Source organism: Hyperolius riggenbachi, chromosome 2 (assembly GCF_040937935.1).
Source record: "Hyperolius riggenbachi isolate aHypRig1 chromosome 2, aHypRig1.pri, whole genome shotgun sequence".
In the NCBI taxonomy this organism is placed as follows: Eukaryota; Metazoa; Chordata; class Amphibia; order Anura; family Hyperoliidae; genus Hyperolius; species Hyperolius riggenbachi.
Genome location: NC_090647.1, coordinates 220,655,340 through 220,668,582, shown reverse-complemented (window position 1 = coordinate 220,668,582; position 13,243 = coordinate 220,655,340). Strand labels below are relative to the sequence as shown.

The window sequence follows — 13,243 nt, the reverse complement described above, 5'->3', positions numbered from 1 at the left end:
AGCGTCAATCATTGGAAATTATCTTAAAACTAAAGGCCCATACTCACGTCGGATTTCCGCGAACGAAGCGTCCTTTGAGCGTCCCGTCGTTCCGTCGTTCGCCCGCTAAATCGGGCGTGTGTACAGACTGTCGTTCGCTTGATAAGGGTGAGTTTGAGCGATCCGCCGGGCGGATCGCTCAAACTCACCCTTATCAAGCAAACGGCAGTCTGTACACACGCCCGATTTAGCGGGCGAACGACGGAACGCTCAAAGGACCCGCCGTTCGCGGAAATCCGACGTGTGTATGGGCCTTAATGCTCCATGAAGTCATGCCATATAAGTTTATATGCCATTCCTGGCACATGAGGCATAGACCCATTTCCAAACTTTTCCCCCTGAGTTTTCATCAAGGCGATACCTTTGAGGGTAGGTACCCACTAGGTAGTGTTGCAGTGCTTTGAAATCGCGCAAGCGCTTGTGCAGCGATTCCTATGGTGATTGCGACCCTGATTTCTGGCACTAAACTGTACAGTGCTTCAGATTTGCGTTTTTTTTTTAAATCGCTGGTGATTGGTTACTTTAGCCTCAAACACACTCTAGAGGAAACTCTGCTAAGGGGTCTGATAACAGCCACGTATATTGAGAATCTAGCGTGTGTACAGCAGCCTGTAGGGCCTGGCAAGCAATCAGCCCAGCAGATTGACTTGCTCTTACCCCGCCGTCGGCCCTCACACTATTAATAGTATGCTTCAGTGTAAGCATTTCTCTGAAACTAGGTATGATGAAAAAAATATTACTATGTTTCAGAAAAACATGATTTAATACTACTGTAAAATGAATGAGTCACTAATGGAATAAAATAAAGTTCAGTGAATAAGTGCTGATGTATTTATTTATAGGAAATCTGTAGTATAGCATTTAATATTAGATGTAAACTGATCAGTCTTCTGATGTGCGTCATGAATAAAGTGGCATTGAACTCTTAGCAGCTTTTTAGATCATTGCTGCACAAGAAACATGAAAGGCATTTCATATGCATATGCCATGCCATGCATATGAGGCCAAATAAAGTTTGTTAAAGGACAACCAAGGTGACATGTGACATGATGAGATAGACATGTGTATGTACAGTGACAAGCACACAAATAACTAGGCTGTGTTCCTTTTTTTTCTTTCTCTGCCTGAACGAGTTAAACATCAGGTATGCAAGTGACAGTTTCTATCCAGGTCGGGACTGGGTCGGACTGGGTCAGACTATAGCATAACCCTCACTATTAGTAATTACAGCCATAAAATATTTTCCTGTCAGTAAATGGCTTTTGAGAGCAGGAAAGTGATACAAATGATTCAATCATAGATTTGAGCTTTAGTATACTTTAAGGCAGCGGTAGGGAACCTTGGCTCTCCAGCTGTGATAAAACTACAAATCCCAGCATGCATTAGCCTTTATTAATCATGACTGTGGCTGTCAGAATCCTGCAATGCATTGTGGGGCTTGTAGTTCCTTCACAGCTGGAGAGCCAAGGTTCCCTACCCCTGCTTTAAAGGGGAACTGAAGAGAGAGGTATATGGAGGCTGTCATGTTTATTTCCTTTTAATCAATACCAGTTGCCTGGCAGCCCTGCTGGTCTATTTCTCTGCAGTAGTATCTGATTAAAACCAGAAACAAGCATGCAGCTAGTCTTGTCAGATCAGACTTATAAGTCTGAACCACTGAAACACCTGATCTGCTGCATGCTTGTTCAGGGGCTATGGCTAATAGTATTAGAGGCAGAGGATCAGCAGAGCTGCCAGGCAACTAGTATTGTCTAAAAGGAAATAAACATGACAGTCTCCATATACCTCTTTCTTCAGTTCCCCTTTAAGGTGTCATTGAGCAAAGACAATGAAACCGTAAAACTTAAAAACTAGATTTAAATTTAAAATAAAACTGTGGGATATCTTAAAAAGTAATTTTTAGGAGGGGAAGGATGGATACAATTGTTTTTCTCATCAGTTTATTTTCACCCTTGTTTTTGCAATTGTTACTTTTTATGAAATCGTACTTTGAGTCATTTATAAATGGCTCTCTTCTTCTCATCTCTCTTCTAGAGAAGTAAAGGTACAGAATTCTCACTGTTTGGGCTTGTTCCTGCTACATGCATTTCAGTTCTGTTTTTGGAGTGCAGTTGCTTTGTCACTTGCTAGTGCATTTTCATTCTAATGTAAACTACTGTAATCTGTTCCTACTTGTGCAACCTGATTTTTGGAAATGCGCAAATACACTGCATGCATAAGTTTTGGTGCAAATGTGTTTTCTCTTCCATTCACTTTGCAAGGAAACCATAGCAAGGGCACAGAAAAAGTTGTGCTTTTTTGTGCTACGCCCTTTGTGATTTGCAGTGAAAGGTGCCTCCAGCATATCACTGTTGTACTGTTGTGAACACAATTTACCAAGACCAGTAGTGTTTATCTTCAAAGGAGAAGTGTGTTTGGATGCTTCTCCTAAGGGCCCTTCTCCACTGAAAATCACACAGTGCCACGTTTGGTATGCCAATTTTTTTGTTCCAACCCAAACACAAGAAAAATTCAGCATGTACAATATTTGTGGAAAAATCTGTGGAAAAGGGGCACCGTGATTATGTTACAATTGCACCTTGAAAAGAAATGATCATGGAAAAATTGCACAAAACATCGAACGCTTTTTTGTAAAATAGAGAAATTGTGATTGAATCGCAACTTGCAGAGGAAAACTAGCTCTAGGCAGCGTGTGCCTGTTCCCGATATAATTCTAGCTCGGAACTCAAGAAACAGCAGAGGGCAGTATAAGAATTAGCTAGTAGCTGCAGCTGCTCCAGTGGATAGCAGATCAAGGCACAGTGCAAAAGGAGCAGGCTAGTAGAAAAGTTAAGGACAGGATAACTGGTTTGGCAACAGGTTAATTAAACTAGAGACGGGTACAGATCAGTGAACGGGTACAGGAATATCTAGAGATTCCAGTCTGCAAGTAACTACAAAGTTATGCCAACTAACCGGGAAGAGGCATAGTCCATGATGAATAACAGACACAGGATGCAGCTGAAGGTGAGTAATTGTATTGAGATTTCAATTGAAGCCATCCACAGGCCAAAGTGGGAACTGTAAAGGTACATACACATGTCGGATTTTCGCAAACGACCGGTCGTTTGAACATTTGAACATCCGGTCATTTGGACGTCAAATCGGGCGTGTGTACAGTCTGCCATTCAGCTGATGAGACTGGACTTGAGTGATCCGCTTGGTGGATCGCTCAAGTCCAGTCTGATCAGCTGAATGACAGACTGTACACACGCCCGATTTGACGTCCAAACAACCGGTCTCTCAAACGTCCAAACGATGGGTCGTTTGCGAAAATCCGACGTGTGTACGAGCCTTTAATCTTTGCAACAACATGAACAGGCCACCTGCTGGTGTATGGTGAAAGCTCAGGACGGTGTTAAAGTAGACCGGAGAGGATGGAATGTAAAAGTTTTATACACACGTGGGGCTTCCTCCAGCCTCCTTCAGCCTGATCCGTCCCCCGTCGCTGTCCTCCACCTGCTCCATTTTCCTTTATGGCTCCCATTAAATTCTGGAGCTAGGACTTACTATGCATGCGTGGACCGGCTGTGTGCACCTTGCCGTGCTCCCATCACCCAGCTGCGGGAGCATGATAGGGGCGAGTGGGCGCACTGCGCCTGTTCCAACTGGCCGAAGTTACCCGGACCGTAGCGGACGATACAGGAAGCGGCGGAGGATGGCGAGGGAGTGATCAGGCCGACTGGGACTGAGGGAAGCCCCAGGTATGTATAAAACTTTTACATTCCATCATCTCAGGTACACTTTAAGTTCTCAGAGCTATCTGCTGTGGAGCAATGAAAGTAATTATTATTTAGTATTGATAAAGCGCAGACATCTTCCGCATCGCTGTACTGGGTATATATAGTTTTGTCACTAACTGTCCCTCACAGGGGCTCACTATTATTATTATTATTATTATCATTTAGTATTTATATAGTGCTGTCATCTTGTAACTTACCGGCCCTCAGAGGGGCTCACAATCTAATCCCTACCATATTTATATGTGCATTGTAGTCTAGGGCCAATTTTAGAGGCGAAGCCAGTTAACTTATCTGTATGTTTTTGGGATGTGGGGGGAAACCAGGGCGCCTGGAGGAAACCCAAGCAGACAAGGGGAGAACATACAAACTCCGTGCAGATAGTGCCCTGCCTGGGATTCGAACCAGGGACCCAGCACTGCTGCAAGGTGAGAGTGCTATCCACTACGCCACTGTGCTGCCCAGGGTAGTCCAAGTTAATACCACCACCAGCAGGCAGGAAATGGCAAAAAAAAAATGTCTGCCTCCTACTACATTTAAAATTAAACACTAATGAAAAGAGAAAATATGATATAATATATTTCTCAGATAATATTCATCAGAAATAAAACACACACATATACACGCAGTAATAGCGGTGCTTAGTCCTCAAAAATGAAATAAACCTACGAATATGTATCTATCAAGATGTATATGTTATTGTATATCGATTTTAGTATTGCACCATGCCTATAAAAATCTCCTCTTTAAATGTTAGGGGATTAAACTCTCCCTACAAAAGACATCTACTGTGGAAGGAGGTCAAGACGCAGGACTCCCAAATAATTTTTACCCAGGAAACTCATCTTCTAGAAAGAGATACGCATCTATGCGCTAATCCCTTATTTCCCCTGATATTTCACAGCACCTTCTCAAAAAAGAAAAGAGGCGTCCTGATGGCCTTCCACAGGGATCTTAAAGTAGAAACCTCTCTTGTGGATTTAGACCCCAATGGTAGATTTATTATCTTTATTGGTAAAATAAATGAAGAACCCCTGACCCTGGTAGCCGTATATGGCCCAAACTCAGGGCAACGCCCGTTTATCCAAAAACTTTGTGCAAAAGTTAAACAAATCCAGATAGGCCATCTCCTCTTAGGAGGTGACTTTAATGCATGTTTATCTTCACTAGACTCCTCTTCAAAGTCTCCCCACAGAACTACCTTTATTGACAAACAAATGTCCTGGTTTAATTTATATGATCCATGGAGGATACAACATCCCACAGACCGTGACTATACGTTTTTCTCTGGGGTACACAAAACATACTCAAGAATTGATTTCTTCTTAGCAGATAAAATCATCTTGCAGAAAGTAATGGACACCTCTATCGGCTCTAAACTGTGGTCAGACCACGCTCCAACCCACATAGTGTTAGATGACAAGCTATCGGGGTCTAAACCATTTTTATGGAGACTAAATGGTTCTCTTCTGTCCGATGCCCCATTTAGAACAAAACTCTCAAATGACATTCAAGAATTTATTCAGCTAAATCTCTCTCCTGAGGTAGGTATCGAATCTGTATGGTCAGCCCTTAAAGCATTCACCCGAGGTATACTAATACGCCAAGGCTCCTACAATAAAAAGGTGAGACAACAGCAATATAATCTGTTGCTCTCCCAACTACAAAACACAGAGAAACTCCACAAACAATCTCCCACCATAACTCTAGAAAGAGAGCTTTTCTCCATTAGACAAAATCTTGCTAAACACCTACAATCTAATTATGAACATATGCTTCAGAAGGCGAGGCTAACTTTCTACTCCCAATCTAATAAAGCGGGTAAGCATCTAGCTAACCTACTGAAGTATAAACAGAGTAAATCCAAAATTCATTCGTTATGCCACCCTCTTACTAAAGAGCCGGTCTCGAACCCCAAACAAATAGCAGACCTATTCTGCGACTACTACGCCGGCTTATACAACTTACATACGGACTCCCAGACCCCCCAACCCAACTCTGAAAAAATAGATGCCTTCTTATCTGAAATTAACCTTCCGAGTTTATCCCCACCACAATTAGATAAACTTAACGCCCCCTTCACAGAAGCAGAAGTCATAACTACGATAAAAACTCTCAAAAGAAACAAAGCCCCAGGCCCAGACGGGTTTTCTAATGAATTTCTAATATCCTTTTCAGATAGCATTGCAGCACTACTGTCAGAGGTATTCAATAAATTTGCCTCCTCAGGAAATATCCCAGCGGAGTTTTTAGAGGCAATAATCACAGTACTGCCCAAGCCAGGAAAAGACCCAACCGCCACCACCAACTACAGACCAATATCCTTATTAAATTCTGATACTAAACTATACGCTAAACTATTAGCCAAAAGATTAATGGAAATTACCCCCCACCTACTGTCTCAAGACCAAGTGGGTTTTACAAAAAACAGGCAGGCATCAGACGCCACGAGACGTATGATTGATGTTCTGAGACATGTGGAGCTATGTCGGGTGCCTTCTCTGCTCCTAACTTTGGATGCGGAGAAGGCATTCGACAGGGTCCACTGGCAATTTTTACGCGCAACTTTAATCAAATTTGGCTTATCTGGCACAATCTTATCCGCCATCATGGCATTATATACTGCCCCTTCTGCCCGGGTTAATGCTGCAGGTTTTATCTCCAAAACATTTAAAATAACAAACGGAACTAGACAGGGATGCCCGCTGTCCCCCATAATTTTTGTTTTAATTATGGAAACCATAGCCCAAAAAATACGCTCTAATAAATTAATCTCCGGAATAAACATCGACAACTCAACACATACCATCAGCTTATTCGCCGATGATGTTGCATTGATATTAACTAATCCCACGGTTTCTCTACCTCAAGTTATGCAAGAACTACAAACATTTTCCGAAGCCTCTCTCTATAAATTAAACCAGAGCAAATCCCTAATATTAAACCTAAACCTCCCCCCACACACCAGTCAGCTTTTAAAACAAAAATACAAATTTGCCTGGGCAGTATCATACCTAGGTATTAATCTTTCCAGAGCCGCCTCAGAACTATTCAAACACAACTATGTTCCCCTACTTGCAGAACTAAAAAAGGAATGCTTGTCCATGTCCAAGTTTTGGCTATCCTGGTCAGGGCGCATAGCTGCTTTCAAACTTTTCCTGCTACCTAAAATCTTATATCTATTTCGCACATTACATATACCTATAAACAAATCCTGGTTTAACGATATTAAGAAATGCATTAACAACTTTATATGGAGTGGAAAGAAAGTACGTACTCCATACCATATAATGACGCTACACAGATCTCAAGGGGGAATGGGCCTCCCTAATTGTGAACTTTATTACAGAGCCGCAAACTTGGACATGGTCCGGCAATGGTGGGACCCTGCTTCTCCTAAGCCTTGGGTTATACTGGAAAAGAATTTACTAGGATGTAATCTCAGAACTCTGTTATCTAGTATTCTTGTAGGGGCTAAACTCCCAACATCACCATTCCTATCTATTCAATCAGCCTTGAAATCATGGGAAAGCTTTATTAAACATCCTCCTCCCTCCCACATCAAAACAATCCCCCTCCCAACTAATATAGCAGTCCTCGAACATTTTTCCCCCAACTTAAATATGTCGACATGGTCTAGGTCGGGGATTATTTATTTATCCGATCTATTCTCCAATAACAGTCTCAAATCGTTCCAAACTCTAGTTCAGCAATTCGACCTACACCAATCTCAGCTGTTCACATTTCATAGAGTCCATCACCTGATCTCATCCAACAAATTACTCCCCCCTAACATACTTCCCGAAATATTAACAATGTTGAATTTCAAAGGTCATTTTAGGGGCGGCATCTCTGTATGGTATGAGGCTCTACAATCCTATACGATCTCTCCCCTACTACGTTACGCAAGTATATGGTCCTATGATCTTCAATGTAAAATTAGCAGCAAGCATCTAGCAACGGCAAATAAATCAATTGTTAAAATTTCAAAGTGCAATTCTCATTGGGAAACATCCCGCAAAATCTTATATAGATGGTACATGACTCCTAGACGCATTGCCTCTTTCTCTGCGGAGATGTCCCCTCTATGTTGGAAGTGCCAAAAAGAAATTGGAACGTATGTACATATGTTGTGGAACTGTCCTATCATCTCTGACTTATGGACACGCATTGAGAAGTTAATCCAGAGGACCATGATGTGTAATTTTACCCTAACCCCCCAACTAGCCCTACTCTTTGTAGGCGTGGAGACTCTACCCCCCAAATTTAAACCCGTTGTCTGTCATATTATCTTCGCGGCTCACCATTTAATTTTCTCAAACTGGAAGTCCCAAGACCACTTTCTCATATCTCAAATTATTGCGATTACCCATAAGAACATTCTTATGGAAAATAAAATAAGAGCTAGGATAGGCCAACCACGGAGTGAGTTCTATTTCCCAGTAACATGGTTGCATATATAAACAATTCTCCTCCCGTTACTATAACAAAAAGCCTTGAAGTACATTACCCAGGACAAGCTAATTCTGAGACTATAATTCTAGATTAGGAAGTGTTTGCCTTCTGGTTTGTTTTTATTTTATTTTATTTTATTTTTCTTTCTTTTTTGTTCTTTGTTTCTTGCTCCCTTAAGCCTTCAGGTGATTAGTCTTATCATCAAGAGCAGCATCGTACACCCCTACACCTGCAACTGCCTTAGGTATGTGATGGTAATACTACAATGCGCCATAAGCGTATAAGTCACCACAAATAGGTTATTCCCACGGATCAATCGCTTACCTCATCGAGGAAAAACACTATCGTCATTGCTGACGGGGGCTCGTTCTAGCCCACTGTAGCCGTCAGCTAAGTGTAATATCAATAGCACTCCCTAGCCACCCTCAGGGTCATGTGAAGGTTAGTGATGTTTGCTATATCTCTTAGATCAATCAATATTTCCAGTTTCATGTTAATGCAGATTCTGTTATTTGTTATGTGTAAGTGACAATATGCATATCACCTTATGATGTTGTTATACATTTCATTTATTCTTCAATAAAAAACGTATAATGAAAAAAAAAAAAAAAAAAGGAAATAAACCAATCAAAAAAACAAGTTACTTGTGCTGCTGCAAAAAGGACAGGTTTGCTTTAAGCATAAAAGAGAAAGCAGTGAAGACTAGCAAGTGCAGTGCAGAAAAGGAATCTTACTTCCTTTCTTCGGATTGTACAGGACAATGTGATGTAAGAAAAACCTTTAACATTTTTTTTTCTGATCTCCAGCTTAACAGTGTGACAGCCTATAGCTTCTAGTACTCACATTTTGTATTACAAAATCTGGTTTAAACAATCAGGACGTTTATGCAAGACTTATGTGGATCCTTCTGTTTGTGAAACGTGGTAAGCTTGTATATGCTTCCTGTTGATCAGACGCGTGCAACACATAGATTGCATCTCGTTCCTTCCTTTTAGTCAATGTACATATTTGCAATGTGTTTCTCGAAAGGTTGCCTGAAAGTAGGTTATGCATGTCACAAACTTCCATGATGTGGACAACCTTCGTGTAAAACAGTCGTGTAAAAGCATTTAAAAAAACATTGTTATATTCAACTATTGCAGTCATGTTGTAGCACTGGCTAACCAGTGTTGATAAGCTGTGACTCTGGCTGTAAAACCTCCAACAGTCAGCTGCTAGGATTGAAGTAAGTAACATGTCCTGTTGCTAATGATACTGTGCTGGCTAATGTAAAGAACATTCAGACAATACTTCACCAGCAAGTGACACGTTACATGCCTTATAAGCAGAAGGAATATAGAAACAGCTAAACGGTTATTTCTTCAGCAGTTCAGTATAGGTCAGGTAATGCTCTGGAAAAACATTTTTTTGTTTTATAAATAACTATGATTCAGTAGTGTGAAAGATATCTGCCAAGCAAATTGTTCATTCTTAAAATCGCAGTTAGGGTTGTACCGCCTCTCATTTTACACTGTGCTGCAAGCATCTTCTTCATTGTCCTGAAAACCCAGCCTTTTAATAAACGCCAAATATTCAAGGGGCACACTGACATTTTGACTTGATGCATTGCCAGCATACAGCAGCAGCAAAAAATAAATAAAATGTTTCAATACCATGTCAGATGATAGAATTACATTATGTATCTATATTTCTTGCTTCAGGTTCTCTTTTAAAGGGTTCAGTTGTGGCCATTTCAACAGCAGGGGAGAAAACTCTGCCAACATTTGAGGCCGTAAATATTAAAATCTAAATTATATTTTAATAACTGCTAACTAAAAAAAATTAGTCAAATTACACCCGTTAAGGAATCTGTTCTCATGCCGGAAGAAGACTCTTAGATTTAAAAAAAATTGTGTTAACTTTTAGTTGACTGGTAAAATGTAAACCAACACATTCACTGCATACTGTAGGTCACCATGAACAGCCTTGATTTTAAATATTACAGTCAAGTAGTGTTTTTATTTGTCCTAGTTAAACACCAAATCAGCACTTTACATATGACCATTCTGCTGTACAGTAGCTTTCAGTCTGCTGACCTTATAACACACACACTAGGTGACTTGGCAATTGCAAGCCATTACCTTCATTTCAGAGAAGCGGTTTTATAATCGGCTGACCTACATGGGTTTCCCTTGCGAGTTTACCATTGCTGAAAACTTCAGTAATACCTGCCTCTTGTCTGTGTGTTTAAATAAGTTACCATTCACATGCATAGATTAAGAAAAATACTTGGAAAACCTTTCCTTGTATTTTTTTTTTTTTTTTTAAAGGACCACTGTCGTGAAAATCTTAACATTTGAAATACATGCAAACACATACAAATAAGAAGTACATATGTTCCAAAGTAAAATGAGCCATAAATTACTTTTTCTCCTATGTCGCTGTCAATTACAGTAGGTAGTACAAATCTGACAGAACCGACAGGTTTTGGGCTAGTTCATCTCTCCATAGGGGATTCTCAGCATAGCCTTTATGCTTTATAAACTCCTTGAAAAAGATGTATTAAAAAGATGCTGGCTAGTCCAAAACCTGTTGGTTCTGTCAGATTTCTACTACAGTACTTACTGTATGTGACAGCAACATAGGAGAAAAGTTATTGATGGCTCATATTACTCTGGAGGAAACAAACTTCTTATCTGTATACTTTTACATATATTTTTATATTTTAAGATTTTCGAGACATTGGTCCTTGTTAACTGGGTAATTGTGTAATCCAAAATGAAAAATATTGATCATGTGATTATTATTGTACATTCATATAGCAATGTCATTTCGACAGCACTTTATGGTCACGCCACTAACCCTCCCACAGAGGAACTCAAAATCTAATCTCTACCATAGTTAGTCAAATTTATCGATCTAAGAGTTTGCACACTGCTAGATAAAACTTAACAGAGGTGGCCGATAAAGACAGCCTCCGACGATAATCTATTGTGTGTATGGTGGGCCCCGATGCATTGGCCTGCCGGATCTTCTTGCTGGAGCACAGCCCAACACTATTGTTCTCCATCTTTACTCCTCCCACTTCATCACATGCCACATATCCCTCTGCCCCCTTCATAGTAACGGAATTTGTCGCTAGCCTGCAGGCTACGGACACATCTGTACAGTTTGGACTACAGACTGTCATCCAAGAAATTGATTCCTGAACCCTGCCAGGCGACCATAATCTAAAGTGTGTACGAGGCTTTAGGCTTGGTTCACACGTAAATCTGTACAATTCTGTTACAGTCCTGTCAGTTTTGCGTGAGTTTTCTATCATGTTTACCTGACAGGATTGGAACTGTTCACTGACTGTGTGTACACGCCCATACAAAACAGACAGGACTGGAACGGAAATTTGCTGATTTTGAGGTTGGAACCAATTTACTTTGATTAATTAGATTATAAACCTTTCCACACTTTGGTGGTGATATTGTAACTTTTCAAGGAGAGTAAAGTTGTATTAATGACACAGGACAGCTGCTTCCTCGGGGCAAGTCAGAGTGTCTGGAAATTAAGAGCGCTTAGAAGGAACCACCACAATTGTACACCATATATTAAAGGTCATATAAAAATATATAGAAAAACATCTCTTATACTTATAACACTTGACAAAATAAAAAAAAAAAAAAAAAAAAAGAATCATGTCGGCAAATCTACCAATAAAAACCCAAAAACAAAATAATTATGCCTTCCAACATCTGACATATAATAAAGTATGATAGATTTTGTTATTGACCAGATGGTCATATATAAAGAGCTGCATGTCAAACAGCAGACATTTCACCGTTCTGACACATTTTCATTAATTCAGAAAAATCTAAATCGGCCATAGTCATAAATTAACGTGAATCCAAGGTGAGAGTGATATGGAGGCTGCCATATTTATTTCCTTTTAAGTAATACCTGTTGCCTGGCTTTCTTGCTGATACTCTGCCTCTAATACTTTTAGCCACAGCCCCTGAACAAGGTGTTTCTGACAGTATTGTTGGAACTGACAAGATAAGCTGCATGCTTGTTTCTGGGGTATTCAGACACTACTTCAGCCAAATAGACCAGCAGGGCTGCCAGGCAACTAGTATTGTTTAACCTACCTGGCGGTATGATTACTTTTAAATTTACTATATTTTTTTCATAAGCTTTTGGACATTAAAAATTATACCACTAGATAGATCTACGGCAGCCCTGCACATTACACACCTCCCATGGATCCAGCTCGGGGTTACTACTCTGAGCTGTGGATTTCTGTCCCGAGCCTGACTCGGGGGTACTGCTAAGGAGGTAAAAAGGAAACAAATATGGCAGCCTCCATATCACTCTCACCTCGGGTTCACTTTAAGACATCTAGGATCCATGGCTTATTAAAAAGACCAATTGTCCCATACCATATAAATTTCAAGAAGTAAAGGAAAATAAATCTACCGGTATTTCTTTATTACACTAAGCAACAAAAGAGTTTCAGCTAAAATAAGCTTACATAATACTTGCATACTTACAAGTGAGGGAAAAGACATACAAATATTTCGCTATCAAGCTTGCATAATAACAAGAAGTGAGGTAAGGGGGGGGGAAGTCCTATAAAACTCAGCAAAAAGTGGAAGTTTTTAGAGCATGTGCCTAATTGTGCATCTCTAACGTTGGGCTGCCCTGAAGAGGAACCTAGATTAAAAATATATATAAGGTTGAAGGAGTCCCGATTGTTAAGCTCTCTGTTAGTGCTGCAAGGATGACAGTAGCAGTAACTCAACCGCTCGCCTGTAACTGATTAGAGGTCTGAAACTCCACCCCATCCAACAGCAAGATTGCTGCGGCCATTTTTATCTGAAGTCTTCCAAAGCTGTGGCCACCCCTACATGCATTGGTGCAGCTCGCCCCCATTTGGCAGTCGCCTATTAGGCTGCAGCTGTGAAACTGGGGCTGGGCTGATGCGACACGTGGGGATGGTCACA

The 13,243-nt window shown here is 40.6% G+C and overlaps 2 protein-coding genes across 2 annotated transcripts in view; both read left to right on the top strand.

Annotated features, from left to right (window-relative positions):
- Positions 1-13,243, top strand: part of INPP4A (inositol polyphosphate-4-phosphatase type I A) — a 220,965-nt gene that overhangs the window by 114,840 nt on the left and 92,882 nt on the right. The window lies entirely within an intron of this gene.
- LOC137544919 (inositol polyphosphate-4-phosphatase type I A-like) overlaps positions 1-13,243 on the top strand; it is a 130,627-nt gene that overhangs the window by 114,866 nt on the left and 2,518 nt on the right. The window contains exon 19 of the mRNA XM_068266016.1: positions 4,989-6,272. Within this exon, the coding sequence (XP_068122117.1) occupies positions 4,989-6,272 (1,284 nt within the window). The remainder of the gene's footprint in view (positions 1-4,988; positions 6,273-13,243) is intronic.